General features: G+C 35.7%; 1 protein-coding gene across 1 annotated transcript in view; it reads right to left on the reverse strand.

The window, feature by feature from the left end:
- The window catches only part of ABCD2 (ATP binding cassette subfamily D member 2), a 65378-nt gene that overhangs the window by 11246 nt on the left and 32399 nt on the right, over positions 1–21733 (reverse strand). Inside the window, exons 6-7 of the mRNA XM_082742460.1 lie at positions 9133–9278; positions 3954–4038 (exon numbers count right to left, since the gene is read on the reverse strand). Coding sequence (XP_082598586.1) covers positions 3954–4038; positions 9133–9278 — 231 coding nt within the window. The remainder of the gene's footprint in view (positions 1–3953; positions 4039–9132; positions 9279–21733) is intronic.

Consider the following 21733-nt stretch of genomic DNA (forward strand, 5'->3'; position numbering starts at 1 on the left):
TCTTTCCATAGGTCACTAAATTTTCTTTCTATTGGTATGCTTGAAACTTGATGTTCATTTAGTCTCACATTGTATCCAAAATATTTTAAATACCAAGTATCGACTATTTATTTCCAGTTACAAGTACTTAAAAATCTCTTTGGGTTGAGATTAATGCCTCTTGCTCTTTGTTACAGGGTTTATTTTATTAACACACCAACACAGTGGGAAATTTATGGTCACATTTTACATCCCATCATATTATATTTCACCAAGTATGCTGGTGATCATATTACTGAATATTTACGGACAAGGCTCAAACAGATTCATGGTGATAGTGGGTAACAGCTGGTCATAAATGTCAAAGAGTAAAGTTTACTCTTGAATCTCACCACATCATCTAAGAAAGGGGCATTATAACATACATTGCACTAAAAATTCTGAGGTAGCAAATTCTGGTTTGTAATTTTTTAGCTTGCCATACTCTTTTTAAAAAAGTTTTTATTTAAATTCTAATTAGGTAACCTATAGTATGATATTAGTTTCAGGTATACAATGTAGTGATTCAATACACACAACTCCTGTTGATCATCACAATAAATGCTTCTTAATCCCCTTCACCTATTTCACCCATCCCCCCACCCAACTCCTCTGGTAACCATCACTTCGTTTTCTGTAGTTAAGATTAAGTCAGTTTCTTGGTTTGCCTCTTCTCTTTTTTTTCTTTTTTTCCCTTTGATCATCTGTTTTGTTTCTTTTATTGTTATTATTTCAATTTAGTTAGTCAACGTATAGTACATCGATAGTTTCAGATACAGAGTTCAGTTACCCATCAGCTGCATATAACACCCAGTGCTCATCACACCATGTGCCCTCCTTAATGCCAGCACCCAGTGTTTTGTTTCTTAAATTCCACATGAGTGAAATCATATGATACTTGTCTTTCTCTGACTGACTTATTTTGCTTAGCATAATACTCTCTAGCCCCATCCATGTCAATGCAAATTAGCTTGCTATATTTTTGAGCTAACCATGCACATTATTATAAATACCATGTTTTTTTTTTCATTTTCTTTAGATTTTTTAATGTAAATTAAATCTAGTTAACATATAGTGTATTATTAGTTTTGGGGTAGAACTTAGTGTTACATCAGTTGTACAGAACACCCAGTGTTCATTCCATCAAATGCCCTCCAAAATGCCCATCACCCATTCCCCTCCCCCCACATCCCCTCTAGCAACCTCAGTTTGTTCTCTATAGTTGAGAGTCTCTTATGGTTTGCCTCCCTCTCTGTTTTTTATCTTATTTTATTTTTCCTTCCCTTCCCCATGTTCATCTGTTTTGTTTCTTAAATTCCAAAACACCATGTTATTAACACAATATATTTTCTCATTAAAAAAACTCTAGCCAGACACCTACAGGCCCAAAATAGTCACTTGTACTAGGTCCATGTCACCAAACTGGGGCTTACTATCTAACTTGACTGCTGGTTCAACCTTCCCCAGGAATGTAATCTGAACTGGTCAGTCTAGATTTTCTTGGTCAACATTGGTAAGGTAATCAACCTAGTAAGACCCTTTAGACTCCCAATAGGAGGTGAATTTGTTCATGACTTTCTTGTCCTGCTTTCTGTATCCCTTTGGAGCTCCTCTCTACTTGCTAGATGAGCTGCTGTCTTATTCATAAATTGTTCAATAAAGCCAATTTTTTCTTTAAAATTTACCTGAATTTTTATTTAATATAGGTAATGGGATAATAGTTTTTTTTACTTATCTAAATTTTCTACCTTTATGAAATGAACGTATAATTATGTTTAATAAAATTATTTAAATATGTTCCTTTTTCGAAGATAAATATCTTATATTCTTTTAAAAAGTCTAAAGTAAAATGTAATTATGCTTTTAGCTCTAATTTCTAGTTTACAAGAAAAATTGGAGATTAAAGAAAGAGGTAAAAGATTCCATGAGGAAGTAATCAGAGGATCTAGAATGAGCACTTTTCTTATGGTACAACTAACTCCATTTCTTTTTTTTTTTCTTTTATATATATATTTAAATTTAAACTCTTTGTTAACACATAGTGCAATATTGGTTTCAGGAGTAGAATTCAGTGATTCATCATTCACATACAACATTCAGTTCATCATAACAAGTGATGATTCCCATCACCCATCTAGCTTATCTCCCATTCATTTCCCTCTATCAACCCTCAGTTTGTTCTCTATCTCTAACCCTATTTCTTTAGCAAGTCAATGACATACAAGATTGGCAGCTGAGTGGTGGTGGTGGTGGGGCACAGAGTAGCAGAGACTTTAGTTTGAAAATGATTAAAAGATGTAACAACAAAATTCAACGTGTTTGAACAAATCAACTATGAAAATATTTTTGAGACAACTAGTGAAACTTTTTGAATATGAGCCTGGTATTAGATGACTTCAATTTTTATCAGTTTTATTAGTTATGAATAGCTACATAATGGTAGCTATTATGTAAAACAATATTCCTATATTTTCTTGATGCCACAGTTTTTAGAGGAAAAATGCCATGGTATTTGGGATTTGCTTTAAAATACTTCAGAATTTAAAAAAAAAATCGAAAAGTTAAACGTGGTAAAATGCTACACTTGGTGAATCAGTGTGGTGGGGACGTGGGATTCAACTTACAATTTTTTCTTTGATGGAGTTTTAATATTTTTTCCATAATAAAAGTTTTTTTTAAAGAAATGATAGCCAACTGATCACTAAGTGAGGGGTAACTAGCTGCTAACTATTTAATGAGGCTTCCTTGACACACACACACACACACACACACACACACACACACATCTATGGCTCCTTTTATCATTATCTTTTATTAAAGTTCACTATAAAAGTATTTCTGCTTCTATTGTAACTCCTTCAGAGTGTCACGTCTGCCCCAGTTTATAGCCATAAATGGTGCCATTTAGGCGTTCGTGTACATAACTCTAGTTCTTTTTTTCCCAACATGGTTTGTTAAAACTGAGTAATGTATTTCTTGTCTGCCTCCTGCTTTGCATACAACTCTGAGTCTCATTGCCAGAGGCCTAAGATTAACAGAAAGAGACAGACAGAGACAGAGAGATCTTTTTTCAGAGGTGAATAGGACAAGTAAAAATATTTCAGAATAGCTTTAATATTTCTTACCAGCTTCTTGTGTTTGGTATCCTTGAACCTCAAAAGGCTATGAAGCTGGTTGCAGAGAGAAGTTTTATCAGGAGAAATTATTTCCTGTATCTCTCTTTTTCTGAGTCTATTAAGACCTGTGCTGGCTGGTTCCTTTTTGCATTAAGTAAGTGTCTGATTTTTAAGGAGGAGCTTAATAGGCTACTGAGTGCTTGAAAAGTTAATTTAGTTTGAATTTAATAATTTAATTCAGAAGTAGTATTGAATGCCTACCTACTGTGTTCTCCCCAGTAAAATAGTAGTTATGTATTCATCACATTTTAAAATTAGTAATAATCCTTTCAAACAGAGGATATATGTGAATTTAATTCTGTCATCCAACATTACTCAACCTAAAAAATAGGAAAAAGTACTGGGAGATTTCCAACACATGAAATGAAATAACAAGAATACTGAACCTGTAAATTCTAAGCATTAGTTTTTCCTTTTTTCCTTTCTTTCTATTTTATTTGAGTATAGTTGACACACACAGTTGTATAGTTTCAGGTATTCCACATAGTAATTGGACAAGTTTACACATTAGGCTATGTTCACACAAATGTAGCTGTGTCTGTCCCCAGACAACACTATTACAATGTCATTAACTATATTCCTCATGCCGTGCCTTTTTTCTGCAATTTATTCATTCCATAACTGGAGGCCTGTATCTCCCACTCTCTTTCACTCATTTTGTCCATCCCTCCATCCCCCAGGAAGATAATTTTAAACTAAAGAGGAGGACATTGAATCTTGTCCAAAGATTTTTTTTATTTACAACGATGGAATACTTACCTATGATAAAACATGCGAGCCATGCCCATTCTTTGCTTTTCCCCTCCAGACAGAACATCTTTCCAGTCCATAACAGCATCCCATCCTTAAAAATATATAGCATACATTTTTACATATAACATATAACATATATTTTACCCTGGACAATTGATTCCTGGCAAGTTTAAATTATTAACACCAAAGGACCTGGTATTTTATAGAACATATGCTTGGATACTAGAAAGCCTCATTTATAAGCATTTTGGTTTAGATTTCTTATTTTTAAAAAATTTTAAAAAGACTTTATTTATTCATGTGACAGAGATAGAGATAGTGAGAGAGGGCACAAAAGCAGGGAGAGTGGGAGAGGAAAAGCAGGCTTCCCCGCTCAGCAGGGAGCCAGATGCAGGTCTGGATCCCAGGGTCCCAGGATCATGATTGGAGCAGAAGGCGGACATTTAACAACTGAGCCACCCAGGCACCTCCAGATTTCGTATTTTTTAATGTTAATAATTCCTTATGCTGATAAAACATGTCCTAAGAATATAAAATACAGACACTTTTAAAATTTGTTTCTGAATATCTCTAAAAAGTTGGTATACCTATGCTTATTTTGGACAGTGGTAGGAGAAAAGCCAACAATTTATACAGGCCTATTGCAAAGCCTACAAATAGTAAGACAGAAACTAACTTAAATGGCTTCCATGTGCCTGGTACTTTATATGAGTATGTATAGATATATACACGCATACATGTTTATATAAATTATGATTACATTTCTATAAACACACACTCACACACCCCACAAACCCCTCCAGGAATGGAATTATGAGACTTTTATTTTCTAAGTTACACATTTTTATAATATTTAAAAATTTGATGGTTTTTATTATTTTTATGGCTTATCTTTTTGGGGGGGCCTATGAGAGAGATGGCCATATCAAATATTATCTGTGAGAATATCAGAAAATAAAGCAGAGTAGGGAATGTCTGATATTCAGAGAGCAAAATGACTGCCAAAACTTGACATATACATTCAGTACAACAATTCCAAATCCCAAGTATTCAAGGCTTAGTTCTCCCATTTGGAAAAAATTCAGGCTCTTTGCCCTCCTCTTTATCCATCAGCTGAATTTTCACCTTTATTAAACTTTCTAAATAAAATTGGACAAAGGGAAAGAAAATAGGAAGTGTAGAGTCTTGTTGTTTTTGTGCACTAGGTTAAAAAGATTTTCCCTATTTCCCAATAATACTCCCCAGTGGGTACCACTGTTCCTTTTTTTTTTGGATAAACTTCCAGGAATTTTCTGTTCTTTTAAAAACATATCCTTACAATTTTATATTAGGAAAAAAAAAATCTCAAAATGTCATCTGATTTAAATAAAGTTCTTGCTTCTAGTGAAAACTGTTGAAATACAATTTCTCTCTGTAACTGAATTTTATAGCATTTATGAAACACAAGCAAGGATTTGAAAAATAAGTTCAGATTGCTACACAGTGGAGAAATAGTCCAGGCTTAATTTTTTTTTTTTTCCTGCCAACTGAGAAAGCACAAGAGAAAAGTATTTGGGTCAAAGGAAACTTTAGCTTTACATATTTAAATAAATCATGTCCTCTGTTCCACTCAACCCAAAAGTTTTAGTAGGCAATGTTGCTTGATCATAGAACATATAAATCAAAAGTCTGAGTTATAATTTCACCTCTGATGCTGATTTAGTGAGCTGAGCCAGCAAAGAAAACAGTTTTCCTGCTTCCTTGAGATGTAGGTATTGCTCTAGTTCATGTTAACATTTGTTAACACTTTTACTCTTGTCTATTATGTAACCTTGTGCATGGAATCAAACGTGGTTTCTAATTCCATCTTTAAAGCAAAGCATTTCTCTAAGCAAAGTATTAGCTAGTTTAAAATATAACTTCTGTAGGCTTCTTCTAAAGTAAGTGATGTCATTTCAAATTTAGGTGCTTTCAAGCTTTGCTTAAAAACATGATTACGTGAGTAAAGAGTAGCCCCCTTGTTTTTGTTTTTATGTGTAAGGATATAACAGTTCTTATTAGTATCTAAGAAGCTAGAAGATAGCATACATAGCACAGTGGCATGGCCTAGTACAGAACACTGACTTTCAAGTGAGATCTGTATTTGAGTCCCTGTCATAACAATAGTAAGGCCCTGGGGAAGTTTCTAAACTTCTGAATTTCACCTGTGAAAGGGGTTATTAAAACCTACATCATAAGACAGTTATAAATGTTAACTAAGATGACAATGTACATTGCTTAATGTGTTTTGCAAGGTGAGCACTCAATAAGCCTAACAATTACTGTTACATTATTAAGGTTGGAACATTCTTCTCAAAAGTTCTTAAACTTCTTGATGATTTCTACAAGAATAGAATGGTCCATGTTTATTATAAATTTCTATTTAGGTGATTGGATTTCAAATTTACCCAAAATAATTTCCTCGAGATTAACATGCAGCATTTATTCTGCCCTGGTGTTTTAAAACTGGGAAGGAGAGGACCGTGTGAAAAAAAAAAAAGACAATCTGCTTTCCATATTTTCAGTATTTGTGACTCATGTTTAGAAATGTCACAAAAATAAACAGAATAACGTATCGTGTCTGCCTCATTTCTGATTATAAGAATCAAATGAAATAATATATATGAAATTTCCATATAAACTATCAAGTACCATCACAAAAAGACAAAATATCATAGTATTGATATTATGAGTAGTAATTTTACCATTAGCTACTAATTTGTGTGCATTTACTATGTGCCATTATTCTAAATGCTCTACAGAGAGTCTTTTTCAAGAAGTTTTTAATTCCAGTTAGTTAACATACAGTGTAATATTGGTTTCAGGTGTACAATATAGTGATTCAACACTTCCATGCAACACTTGGTGCTCATCACAAGTGCACTCCTGAATCCAACCTCCCAAGCTCCTCCCCTGTGGTAACCATCAGTTTGTTCTCTATAATAAAGAGTCTGTTGCTTGGTTTCTCTCTCTCTCTTTTTCCCCTTTGCTCATTTGTTTTGTTTCCTAAATTCCACATATGAGTGAAATCATACGGTATTTGTCTTTCTCTGACTTATTTTGCTTAGCATAATACTCTCTAGCTCTGTCCATGTCATTGCAATTGGCAAGACTTCATTCCTTTTTATGGCTGAATAACATTCCATTATATGTATGTACACACACCACCTCTTCTTTACCCATTCATCAATAGATGCACACTTTGGGCAGCTGGCATATCTTGGATATTATAAATAAATAATGCTGCTATAAACATAGTGATGCATGTATCTTTTCACATTGGTGTTTTTTTTTATTCTTTGGGTAAATATCCAGTAGTGTGATTGCTGGGTCACAGGGTAGCTCTATTTTTAACTTTTTGAGGAAACTCCATACTGTTTTCCAGAGTGGCTGCACTGGTTTGGATTCCCACCAACAGTGCAAGAGGGTTTATTTCTCTCCGCATCCTCACCAATGATTGTTTCTTGTGTTGATTTTAGCCATTCTGTGAGGTGTGAGGTATTATTTCCTGGTGGTTCTAATTTGCATTTCCCTGATGGTAAGTGATGATGAACATGTTTTTATATGTCTCTTGGTCATCTGATATCTTTTTTTGAGAAATATCTGTTCATGTCTTCTGCCCACAAAAGCTTTTTATTTTAATGTAGCCCCAGTAGTTTATTTTTGCTTTTATTTCCCTTGCCTCAGGAGACATATCTAGAAAAAATGTTGCTAAGGTTGGTGTCAAAGAGGTTATTACCTATGTTCTCTTCTAGGATTTTTATGGTTTCAGGTCTCACATATAGGTCTTTAATCCATTTTGAATTTATTTGTGTGTATGGTGTAAGAAAGTGATTCCGTTTCATTCTTTTGTATGTTGCCGTCCAGTTTTCCCAACACCATTTTGAAGTGGCTGCCTTGTTTCCATTGGAGATTCTTTCCTGTGTTGTCAAAGATTAATTGACTGGGCGCCTGGGTGGCCCAGTTGGTTAAGTGACTGCCTTCGGCTCAGGTCATGATCCTGGAGTCCTGGCATGAAGTCCCGCATCGGGCTCCCTGTTCAGTGGGGAGTCTGCTTCTCCCTCTGACCCTCTCCCCTCTCATGCTCTCTCTCACTCTCTTTCTCTCTCTCAAGTAAATAAATAAAATCTTAAAAAAAAATTAATTGGTCATATAGTTGTGGGACTCTTTGGAGAGTATTATTAGTTGCTTAATCATAGGAAACAAACTGAGGATTGCTGGAGGGGAGGGGTGCTGGGGGATGAGATAACTTCATGATGAACTTTAAGGAGGGCACGTGATATAATGAGCACTGGGTGTTATACAAGATTGATGAATTACTGACCTCTACCTCTGAAACCAATAATATATTATATGTAAATCAATTGAATTTAAATAAACATTAATATTTAAAAAATTTGACTATTAGGAAGTAATTCCTTTTTAGGTTCATATGTATAAGTGTTAATTCTACTTTTTCAAAAATATCTTATGCATAAATCACATACTATAGAAGTTTGTATTTTATCTGATTCTCTATGTGCTACTTGAAAGAGGAAAAAAAAAACATGTTGGTAAGACTGTGGGTCTGAAAATTAAAAAGTAGGGGCACCTGGGTGGCTCAGTGGGTTAAAGCCTCTGCCTTCAGCTCTGGTCATGATCCCAGGGTCCTGGGATGGAGCCCTGCATTGGGCTCTCTGCTCAGCGGGAAGCCTGCCTCCCCCTCTCTCTCTGCCTGCCTCTCTGCCTACTTGTGATCTCTGTCTGTCAAATAAATAAATGAAATCCTTAAAAAAAAAAAAAAAGAAAATAAAAAACTAATTCTGTGATATCTACTTCTTAAATTATTAAGCTTAATATAAGCTGAGAACTTGACAGGATAATATTTCTGTCACAGACTTTACATACATCTAGACTGATGGTGGCCTCAGGGACAATTGTATACTCAAATATGAAGGAAAAACTGTTTTCAAATGCTAGTAGCAGACAATAAAAAGCCTAGTGTGTTGCAGGAAATTTAATCCAAGCAGAAAAGAGGATGTCAGTAATAGAAAAGCAATAAATGCTATAAAGTCTGTCTTCTGTATTTATGTTCTAATAGTAGCATATGTTCACATTAAACCATAGACTATTTACCCAAGTTTATTTTTTTTTGAAACAAATGCATTTTAAAAGTGGTAGACTTTACCTCCTTCTCTTTGAACTATGTGATAGAGGTGGACATTGTGTAGAATGCATTCCAGATCATGGTCTGTATAGCCTTTATCATGCATGTCATCCACGGAATCAGGATAGATGACTTGATCGCGAAGACTTCCAAGAGACATGTATGGCCTATAAAACACCAAGCACACAAGGAGTCCTAGTACAAAGCCATCTTAGTTTACTCAGACCTCATGGTCTGAAAACTCCAGAGGAGACTATAAATATCATATGTCTAGGGTTATATTCATTACCTGGTGATGAGTATTTCTCTCTCAGGCATGATAGGATTATACTCTGATATGTTCACGTAAAAATTCATTGAGACATAGCCATGAGGAAAAAGTTGGATATTTTCAGTGCAAAAATACATACCTTGTTTCACTGTATTTTATAAACATTGTTTCTGCATTTCATCTAAAATTATTTGGTTTAAATATAAATTTGAGGTTTTGATTCAGGGATGTGAAAAAGCAAAAACTTTTTGAAAACGCCATTAATGGGAAACCTGGGTGGCTCAGTAGGTTGAGCACAGACTCTTGGTTTCAGCTCAGGTCATGATCTCATGGGCGGTGGGATTCACTGGCGTCAGGCTCTGGGCTCAGGGCAGAGTCTGCTTGTCTTTCTCCCTCCCTCTCTGCCCTTCCCCCCAACTTGTGTGTGGGACCATGCTTACACATGCTCTCTCTTTTGCTCTAGGACAAATAAATAAATAAATAAATAAAAACTTTAACAAATAAATAATTAAGATGCCATTAATAATAAAATTAATGCAAATTAAAACTACACTGAGGGGCACCTGGGTGGCTCAGTCGTTAAGCGTCTGCCTTCAGCTCAGGTCATGATACCAGGGTCCTGGAATCGAGCCCCATATCCGGCTCCCTGCTCAGCGGGAAGCCTGCTTCTCCCTCTCCCACTCCTCCTGCTTGTGTTCCCTCTCTCTCTCTGTGTCTCTCTCTGTCAAATAAATAAATAAATATCTTTAATAAAACTACACTGAGTTTCTTACTTTTCAAATTGGTAAAAGTTCAAAAACCTGACAATTCAGCTAGCAAATATAGAGAAACCAGTACTTTCATACATTCGTGAAAAATGCAAAAACCTTTTGGAGGGGATTTTGCAAAGCATCAAATATTTTGGCCTCTGACCCTCTTGCAATTAACTTTAAAGATATACTTCCAAAAATAACAATAGGAGTACATAAGATCCATTGCAGCATTATCTATAATCGCAAAATACTGAAAACAATCTAAGTGTCCATAAAGAGGAGACTGAATAAACAATAGCACTGACATTATGGAGCTGTAAAACAGGATGTGGATGTTCTCTGTAGAGTGATTTTCCATAATATACTTCTAAGTTGGAAAGTAAAGTGCAGAAGTAGATGTATAGCAGGGTTTCTGAACAGCATTATGGATGTATGGAACCAGTACTCCTTTGCAGTTGAGGGCTATCTTACATACTGTAAATGTTTAGCAGCATATCTAGTCTCCACCCACCAGATGCTAAAAGTGTCTACTACAGTAGACCCAATAAAAAGTCTCCAGATATCACACCCTACAGGACAAAACCACCTCCATTTAAGAATCTCTAATATATAGTATACTGTCTTTATGCAAAATGAAAGCGAAATAAGAAAGTGTACATTTACCTGCTTACCTTTATAAAAGGAAACACAGTAAACCAGAAATTAATGAAATTGGTTACCTATTGGAGATTGGAGGAACAAGAGAGAATGGATAGGGAAGGGAGTGACCTCTTTAAATATCCTTTCTATATGTTTTTACTTTTAGAATCATGTTATATGTTATTATTCAAAAAAAAAAAACAACAAAAAACCAATAACCAGTGAAGGTAGGAACCTTAAAATTAAATACAAACAGAGTAAATGAACTGAATGGTATATCAAATGAGTGACAACCACATAAAAGGGGGAGGAGATACTGGTCTAAATTACTTGAACCTGGCCACACAATTTCAGTTGAAGACCAGAAGAACCACAAAGAAATCTTAAACGTTATTTGGCAAGTTTCTTGTTGGTAATGATTCAGGAGTAGCAATTCTGAAACTATTTTACCTATGTTACAGGACTGACCAAAGAAGTAAACATCTTAATAATGTTAGGAATTAGTACGCTCCCTCTGAAGAAAGAATTTACAAACATGATGGGTGAGAAGGTAAGAAAAACTATAATATTTCATTTTAATTCGAATGTCAGTATGATTCATGCTTTTAAAAAAATCTATTTCCTTTTCTGTCTACACTCGGTGTATCCTGACATTATCCTCTGAGAAAGACCCAACATCATTTAGGCAGTGTTGTAGTGGGTTGAACTGTGTCCTAAACCACATGTACCTGTGGATGTGACCTTATGGGGGAGGGGGGATGTCTTTGCAGATCTAACTAAGCTAAGGATCTCCAGATGAGATCATCCTGTATTACAGAGATGGGCCCTAAGTCTAGTAAATGCCCTTATAAGAAGAGGAGAAAGGAAGGGAAGAAAGTCATGTGATGGCGGAGACAGAGATTGGAGTTACGCTGTCCCAGGGCAAGGAATGCCTGGCAGCAAGAGAAGCTGGAAGAGGCAAGAAAAGACTCTAGCCTAGAGCTTTTTAAAAAGTAAAGTCCTGCCAATACCTTGATTTTGAACTCCTGACTTCCAGAACTCTGAGAGAATACATTCCTGTTGTTTTAAACTACCAAGTTTTTGGTTACCCAGCAGATTTCGGAAAGACGTAGAACTCTTACACCAAAAAAAAAAAAAAAAAAAGGCGTAACCTGAATCATAGCATCAGGAAACTGCCAGACAAATCTAACTTAAAGAACTTTCTTAAAATAACAACAGTCCTGCACTCTATGTATATCAATGTCATAAAAATAAAAATAAAATAAGAGAAGAGAAAATAAAAATAAGAGAAGCTGAGGAGGTAATATTAAAAGAAACGAGAGCAACATGACAACTAAAATGCAAATGAATTGAGAGAAAGAAATTATTATAAAGGATAGTATTATGATAATTGGCAATATTTAGATATAGAAAGTTGATGGGGCACTTGGGTGGCTAGTGGGTTGAGCGTCCGATACTTGGTTGTGACTCAGGTCATGATCTCATGGGTCGTGGGATCAAGTCCCAAGTGGGGCTCTGTGTTCAGTGGGTAGTCTGCTTCAGGATACTGTCCCTCCTCCCCCTCTCCCACCTCTCTGCATACACTCTTTCTTCCTCTTTCTAAAATAAATAAATCTTAAAAAATACATTTATAAAAAAAATATGGAGAATTGTTGGGGGTCACTGACAGGACATGACTGCCATTTGACCATGAGCTAGACTGGGACAACTGGAGGCTCCTCACCCCCTCACATGTGCTTGGAGTGTATACTCTGACCACCATTCCCATTGCTGGAAACTGTTTCCAAGGAAGCAGCCTTGAGAGAACATTGTGTTGTTGGGACCATCTGGACGCTAGATGTGACTGAACCCAGTTAAGGCCTCTCTACAAATTTAAGATTCTGGTGGGCAAGTGCAGAGATCCATTTACCTTGTAGCCAACCATGACAAGACTTATGTTAATGCCTCTGCTTCTCAAACCTGCCACCTATCAATCTGGAGTAGTCTCTTCCATCTTCTTTCACTCTCCGTGTACAGGGTCCAGTTTGTGAACCACCAAACTTATGTTTAGGTAAAAATATTAAAGAAGTGTTAATTTTCATGAATTTAACTATTATATTATGGTTATGCTAGAAAATATCTTTGCTCTTTGGAAATACATCCTAGTGTAGTTAGGGATGAAGATTTATGATTGCTGAAATTTACTTTAGAAGGCGGGGGTGGGAGAAAGAGAGAGTAAGTTGAAGGTTTTAAATATAAATGTTTTTTTGTGGATCAATTGTCTACCTATTTTTCCATAATATGAAAATGATTCAGTTGAAGGACAGATAACATAAGATTATTTTACTACAGGCTTAACTAACATTTGAAAATAAAAATATTTATATTTTAATGATGCATATATACACTCATATAAAGATTTTCAATGGGATCTTTACAAACATGGGAATCCCTGGTCATATTTTAAAAATTAAGATATAGGAGTGCCTGGGTGGCTCAGAGGCTAAATATCCAACTCTTCATTTCAGCTGGGATCATGTTCTCAGTGTAATAGGATCAAGCTCCAAGTCAGGCTCCATGCTCAGCGGGGAGCTGCTTGAGATTCTCTCTCTTCCTCTGTCCCTCCTCTGCTCAGGTGCGCTCTCTCTCTCTCAAATAAATGAATCTATTTTATTTTATTTTTATTTTTATTTTTTTAAAGACTTCACTTATTTGAGAGAGAGAGAGTGGGCATGAGAGGGAGAAGTTCAGAGGGAGAAGCAGACTCCGCAGAGCTGGGAGCCTGATGTGGGACTTGATCATGGGACTCCAGGATCATGACCTGAGCTGAAGGCAGTTGCTTAACCAACTGAGCCACCCAGGCGCCCAAATGAATCTATTTTAAAAATTGAGATATAATTCCCATAAAATTCACCCTTTTAAAGTGTACAATTCAGTAATGTTTAGTATATTCACAGGCTCATGTAACCATCACTATGATCTGATTCCAGAACATTTTCTTCACACTGAAAAGAAACTCTATATCTAATAGCCGACAGTCTATTCTTCCATTCTCCCAATCCCTGGCAACCACTAATCTACATTCTGTCTCCACGGATTTGCCTATTCTGGACATTTTGTATACACAAAATCATATAATATGTGGTCTTTTGTGACAGCCTTCTTTCTGTTAGCATAATGCTTTCACGTTCATTAACGTTGTAGCATGTAACTGTATTTCATTGCTTTTTATGGCTGAATAATATTCTACTGTATGAATATGCCGCATTTTGTTAATCCATTCATCTGTTGCTGGATATTCCAGTGGTTTTCACTATTTGGCTGTTATAAACAGTGGGCATACACCTAACAGGGGAATTGCTGGACCATATAACTCTGTTTACTTTTTGAGGAACTGCCCAACTGTTTTCTGAAATGACTATATCATTTCTGGTCACATTTCTTCTGCCATATCCCTATATCTTCCTCTCCTGCCTTTTTCTTTACCTGTCCCCCTTTAGGCTAACCATATTAAGGAAAATAGAATTAGGACACACAGTTATTTTGTTTATATTAAACATTCATATAATGTGACAATATCTTGGATTTTTATCTGGTAATAATAATAGTAGCATAAAATAGAAGTTGGTTATCAGAGCCAATGAGGAGTTTTTCAACTGGTACTCTGAGACTACTTAAAGAAGAAATACAAGGAAACCATAGTGGGCAGTACTTCTGCTAACTTCCAAAGTGACACCAGCTCCAATTTAATGTAAATTAGAAGCACAGATATATCCTACACCTTAGTATAAATTCCAGATATAATTCGATCTTCCAAACAGACATGATACAATATAAAATGGAGACAATATAAAATGGAGACTACATCTGAACATTCATTTCAGAAATGTTTCTACAAGATTCTACCATAAGACTTGATTAACTAGCAATATTTGATGAAATCATATTTTATATATATATTGCAAGGAAGACAGTAAAGAGCTGTGGTTGTGATAATACACTTTGGAGAGATGGTTCTGGGCTGGAATTCCAGTTTCACTATTTATTAGCCATGTGACCCAAATTTTGAACTAGAGCTACCTCATTTGGAAAGTAACTTACTTTATTCCATTTGTTATGAAAACTAAACAAAGCAGTGGGTTTCTATAAAGCATAAATGAACCACTGTAGTCAGAGCACTTAGTAAGTACAGGTACACAGTAGGCACCCAATAAATTTTTAAAGAAACAAAAGTTCATTTCTACTTAGGCTTAAGATTGCTACTTATGTGAAAAGGCAACATCTTTTTTTTTTTTTTAGGATTTTATTCAGTTATTTGACAGAAAGAGAGAGAGATCACAAGTAGGCAGAGAGGCAGAGAGGGGGGAAGCAGGCTCCCTGCTAAGCAGAGAGCCTGCTGTGGGGTCCCATCCCAGGAGCCTGAGATCATTACCAGAGCCGAAGGCAGAAGCTTAACCCACTGAGCCATCCAGGTGCCCAGAAAAGGCAACATCTTAAAAAAGAACAGATGCAAAAGAATTTCTATTTAACCAGCTAAGAGATGTGTGGTTTTATACCACATAGTAAATTTTTATTATTTCACAAGATTAATAAATAATAAGTACCTAATTATGTAAATTTTAGTGATTATATTCTGTTATTCTGTTAAACACTAAAGAAAGCATCTTAGGTTTACCTAGAAGTACTTTTTTCAGTAACTCTAGCACCATTTAGTTCACTGGAGTAATTTATAGAGTCTGAAAGATCAGTGCACATAAGACTGCCATAGGCTTTCTTTGTAAGAACTTGGAAGAGCAAAACTTCAAAACTTCTTTAAAAGGCTAATTTAGGAGGTGGCTGGGTGGCTCAGTGGGTTAAAACCTCTGCCTTCGGCTCAGGTCATGATCCCAGCATCCTGGGATCAAGTCCCGTATCGGGCTCTCAGTTCAGCAGGGAGCCTGCTTTCCCTTCCCTCCTGCCTGCCTCTGCCTACTTATGGTCTCTGTCAAATAAATAAATAAAATCTTTAAAAAATAAAATAAAATAAAAAAACAAAAGGCTAATTTATGTTATTTATTATTTATTTATGATTTTTGAAATCTGTCAATTCTCTGATGAATAGATAAGGAAACTTATTTCTTAGGGGCTCCTTTTAAAAAAGATATTCTTTTTTTTTTTTTTTAAGATTTTATCTATTTATTTGACAGAGAGAGAGCACAAGCAGGGAGAGCAGAGGCGAAGAGAGAGGGAGAAGCAATATAAAAAATATAGTTACATTTTTGCAATGCTAAAGTTTTTACTGAGTTTATAGGTCTCATGACATTTTGAATATGCACTCTTGAAATAAGAGTCTAAACAAAACAAAAAAACATGGCGCTTAGCTATCAAGTTTTTAAAATTCAATCAGCATGAAATTTAAATAAAATGCCAAACCCTAAACATTTTATGATGCAAAAATGAAGAACTGCATATGTATCCACATAACTTATTATTGAGCTATCATTACTCAAAATGATAGAATAGAATATGAAAATTGCTACTTTGAAAATTTATGTGAAGGGACTACAAATGAAATTATACAAGAAATATTTATAAAATTATAAATTTATAAGGACTCAACAAATGCTGCTTTATTAGAGTCCCATTTTCTCTCAATTGTCTTACCATCATGTAAAATGATAAAAATAACACATTCTATATGGGTTTAATGTGGTATATAGCAACAAGGGTACTTTATTTAAGAGGGGGAGGGGCAGTGGGAGAGGGGTAAAGAGAGAATTTTAAGCAGGCTCCACACTCAGCACCACGCCCAGTGTGGGGCTCCTCACAACCCTGAGATTATGACCTGACCTGAATACAAGAATCAGTCACTTAACCAACTGAGTCACCCAGGCACCCCCAACTAAGGACACTTTGATAGATTTTATTAATTTAATCATTTTAAAATATTATAAAATTGTGGTTACCACAAATTCTTTTGAAAAGCTATGTCAAAAAAATTGGGATGATGCTGAATCTATTTGAAAGCACAGGAAACAGAGGACCCTATATCCAATATTTATATAATTAGTTTGCCTGTGATCCTTTTCAGCTCAAAGGCCTAGAATTTTACATTTTAAGCCAGCTCAAGTTCCTCTAGTCTTACTAAAGTTATACATAATGGATAAGCACTTAAAGAACCCTTTACTAAGCGTTCCTTTCTAAATATATAGAACTATTCAGATTATCTTCTAAATATTTTAGGTAGATCAGTTACCATGTCAGTAGATCAGTTACCATGTCAGAATATCATTAGCTGGGACGCCTGGGTGGCTCAGTGGGTTAAGCCGCTGCCTTCGGCTCAGGTCATGATCTCAGGGTCCTGGGATCGAGTCCCGCATCGGGCTCTCTGCTCAGCAGGGAGCCTGCTTCCCTCTCTCTCTCTCTCTCTGCCTGCCTCTCCATCTACTTGTGATTTCTCTCTGTCAAATAAATAAATAAAATCTTAAAAAAAAAAAAAAGAATATCATTAGCTTACTTGCTCTGGCCCATCAGAGAGGGAATAACGCAACATACCTCCTACAAGCAACAAAAGAAACAGATTGCTTATAATTAGCAGCTATCAGAAAATAAACACTAACTAATTTTAATTTACTTCTCTAAGCAAAACCCAGAATCACCTCAGTTTGTTGTAGAAAAGATACCCGAATAAACTCCTAGGTATCCATTACAATTTAAATAATTATTTTTATTTGAACAATTACCATAATTATTTTTCTTTATAATCTGGGATTACTTCAAATGTACCTACATTTAAAACTGTTAATTATAGGGGCGCCTGGGTAGCTCAGTGGGTTAAATCTCTGCCTTTGGCTCAGGTCATCATCTCTGGGACCTGGGATCAAGCCCTGCACAGGGCTCTCTGCTCAGCTGGGAGCCTGCTTCCTCCTCTCTCTCTGCCTGCCTCTCTGCCTACTTGTGATCTCTCTGTCTCTCTCTATCAAATAAATAAATAAAATATTTTTTTAAAAAACCTGTTAATTATAAGTAAAATGAAAGTTATTTCAGATTATATCCATTGCCAATGATTATGGCTTTTTATTTTATATATGAATGTCGCAGGGAACTTCTATAATTTGTATTCTACTCCCTACTTTTCTGTGTTAACGTTTAAAAATCTGACAATTTGGGGTGCCTGGGTGGCTCAGTGGGTTAAAGCCACTGCCTTCGGCTCAGGTCATGATCCCAGGGTTCTGGGATTGAGCCCCCGCATTGGGCTCTCTGCTCAGCATGAAGCCTGCTTCTCCCCCCTGCCTCTCTGCCTACTTGTGATCTCTGTCTGTCAAATAAATAAATAAAATCTTTTTTAAAAAATAAAAAAATAGAAAAAAATCTGACAATTTATGATTGTTTTAGTAAAATGTGTTAGCAACTATTAGAGTTTATATTCATATATTTGTATATTGTTCTGTATTTTTCTCTTTAATAGAGATAAAACTAGAAAAAAAAGATAAAGTATTGAGAAATGTTGGCTATCTTTTGTGCTTGTTGCCTTTGGAATGATCATCCAAAATGCTAAATGCTTCATTGTCATCTGGAATTTAATTGTCAACAATGTTGACAAAAATTTCACAGCAATACTAACTATTTTTAAGCATGAGATGTGTTAAGTTTAAGGTACAGCTAAGTACTGCTGTGTTACCATAGTGATAATTGACAATCAGAAAGCCACAAAATCTAGTTATTAATAATTCAAATAAATGTACACAATGGGACCAATCATGTCATCAGATCCTTTCATGAATAACAAGAATTAAATCTGAGTTTTCAATGCATTAGTCATTCCTAATATTCTTAAAAAAATATGTGGCAAAAAAGAAGTACTCAACTAAAAAGAGATATTACTATTACTGCAATCTTATTTTTAGGGTCTTATTTCTAGGTGCCAAAACGGAGATGTGTAGAGCCTCTGAAGAGCAGGGACTATATTTATTTTCAAGTAATAAGAATAATGTTAGTGGAAAAATCAAAGTATTGTTAACCTGATAAAAATGCAAACCTCTGGGGCGCCTGGGTGGCTCAGTGGGTTAAGCCACTGCCTTTGGCTCAGGTCATGATCTTTGGGTCCTGGGGATCAAGCCCCGCATGGGGCTCTCTGCTCAGCAGAGAACCCTGCTTCCTCCTCTCTCTCTCTCTCTCTCTCTCTGCCTGCCTCTCTGCCTACTTGTGATCTCTCTCTGTCAAATAAACAAATAAAATCTTAAAAAAAAAAATGCAAACCTCTTAAAACTCAACTTTTGTTAAAAGTATTTATCATTAGATTACTATATGAAATTTCTGTTACTTGACTTTTTGATCTATGAAAATTCTAATTCCATATGATTCAACTTAATAACTGATCATTAAATAAGGAAACTTCAGATGCAAAGGAAGACTTTTTACCATTGCTATTTTTATAAAAGAATAGAAGTTATTTTTATATATAAATAGAAGACTTAAATATGAAAAAAAATGCATCCTAAACATTTTTTTCCAAGTAACAGGAAACTAAAGGAAATTATTTATATTTATAGATTTCTTTAAGAGAGCGTTTTTTTTTTTTTTTAAATGAATGTGCCCTTTACTACACAGGAGATACTGAAATGTATAATTTACAATTCTGTCAGCCAATTCCTTGAAGATACTTATGCAGCTCACTTGCTTTGAGTCTAGTAATCAGAAAGCAAAGGAATAGAAGTAATTTAGTTACAGCCTATTACTTAGCCTTCCTCATGGCTAAAATAATTTCTTTTACAAAGGACATGTTAGGGGCACCTGGGTGGCTCAGTGGGTTAAAGCCTCTGCCTTGGGCTCAGGTCATGATCCCAGGGTCCTGGGATTGAGCCCCACATCGGGCTCTCTGCTCAGCGGGGAGCCTGCTTCCACCTCTCTCTCTCTCTGCCTGCCTCTCTGCCTGTCAAATAAATAAATAAAAATCTTAAACAAACAAACAAAGGACATGTTAAATGGCAAATATTTATCCCCATCATAAAGAGGATTAGATAACATATCTAGTGCAAGAAACAAAAGTTTGCTTCCTAATTAGTATATGGGGCCAGACTGATTTGGCAATAGAAACCAAATCTGTGGAGATGTTCATTCATTCACTTGTTCAATCATTCATTGTTTGTTCATTGCATTGTTGTAATATGACATTCTAGAAATTCTATAGATGTAGTAGTATACTACCAGTGTGGTACAGATATGCAGATGCCCTTTCTAGCTTATATTCTATGAAAATTTGTGCAACAGTGAGTCAACATAGGCAAAGTGTTCTAGTAACAAATCACACTCCCTAAGATTTGTCTAATTTGGGGGCAGCAAGACTAGTGTATGTGTAACTGACTGTGTATGGGGCTCCATGAGTAGGCCTGAATTAAGCCATATCACATTCTTTATTCCAGCGGTCCTTTCAGACCAACATTCCACTCAGGCAATGGCCCCAGGGAAGCCTGCATCTTACTTAAATAAACACACTCTTTGTCCTTCAGAGGCTCTCCATGTTGGTGTACTCTATATATTTGTACCTAGAGTTCCATTAAGAATCAAAAACCCAAAAACTAGAGACCAAGAGTAAAACAGTAATCAAGATATTTAAACTAGCATTCCTCCATATTCTTACTTAGGTTGTTTTCCAGGCCACATCATCATTTTCTAATCTGAGATCTGAGACTAAGGGAAAAAAAAAAAAAGAGAGAGAAGAGAAAGAAAAGAAAAGAAAGAAAGGAAGAGCAAATCAAGGATCTCACTAACAATACTTTGTTGATTATGAGAGCACCCTTTCAAGTTGCCTCTCAGGGAGGCAAACTAGGGTGTTCTAACCGTGGTCCTGATCTCATGCACTCCTGGTTCTTTAATAGTCATTATTTGGTTTTATATGTATGGGTTAAACAACACTCTTCAATAACAGTTCTACCCCTCCAAATAGGAAATCCTGGATTTGGAAAGTATTTATATAGAAACAATTCAAAAGGATGTTCAAACTTTTAAGTATCTACAAAACTCATTTGACACAAGTACATTCTGCAATGCAGTTGTGTCAATGTTGGTGTTATTGGTGTTATGTGTTTATTTCATTCTAATGTACTTCTTGAACCAAAAGTCTTTATTCTGTTGTGAGACAGTCTCTTCTTTTGACAACATAGAGGTTAACTGATGATTTTTTAATGTCATAATGCATTATGAAAACTAAAATTTATATCTCTGCAGGAAGTCTGATTTTATTTTTTAATTTTCCTTAAAGATTTTACTTATTTATCTGAGAGAGAGTAAGCAAAAGAGAGAGGACAGGCTGAAGGGGAGAGGCAGAGGAAGAACCAGACTCCCCTCTGAGCAGGGAGTCCAACACGGGGCTCAACTCCAGGACCCTGGGATCATGATCTGAGCTAAAGGCAGACACTTAACTGACTGAGCCACCCAGGTACACCAGAAGCCTGATATTAAATTAAGGAAATACTTTTACAGATTATATAAAATTTTATAGATAGGTGGGTTTTGGAAGATTAGAAGGACTAGTGAACATATTCTAATCTGAAAGTGATTTGAACTTAGTTTAAAGGAATTTCAATGTTAAACAAGAATATCTCTCTTCACGTTAGCATAAATGAACGATAGCCAGTACCTATGCTAAATTTTATTTCTTTTTAAAGGTTTTATTTATTTGAGAGAGACAGGAAGAGAGAGAGAGAGTACAATCAGGGGAAGAGAGGCAGAGAGAGAGGAAGAAGTAGAAGCCCCAGTTTAGAGCTCAATCTCAGGACCTTGGGATAATGACCTGAGCCAAAGGCAGACGTTTAAGTGACTGAGTCACCCAGGCCCACCAGTTCCTGTTACATTAAAATTGTCTCGGATTTTCCTCACCCCCCATCATTATAAATGACCTCTGCTTCCAAACAATAGCTTGATATTAGTACAGATTTAGCGTACCGAGCAAACAACCTTAGCTGGTGATATTTGCAAGGGAGTAGTAATTTTTCAGAGAAAT

The sequence above is a fragment of the Mustela nivalis genome, assembly GCF_964662115.1.
Source record: "Mustela nivalis genome assembly, chromosome: 7".
In the NCBI taxonomy this organism is placed as follows: Eukaryota; Metazoa; Chordata; class Mammalia; order Carnivora; family Mustelidae; genus Mustela; species Mustela nivalis.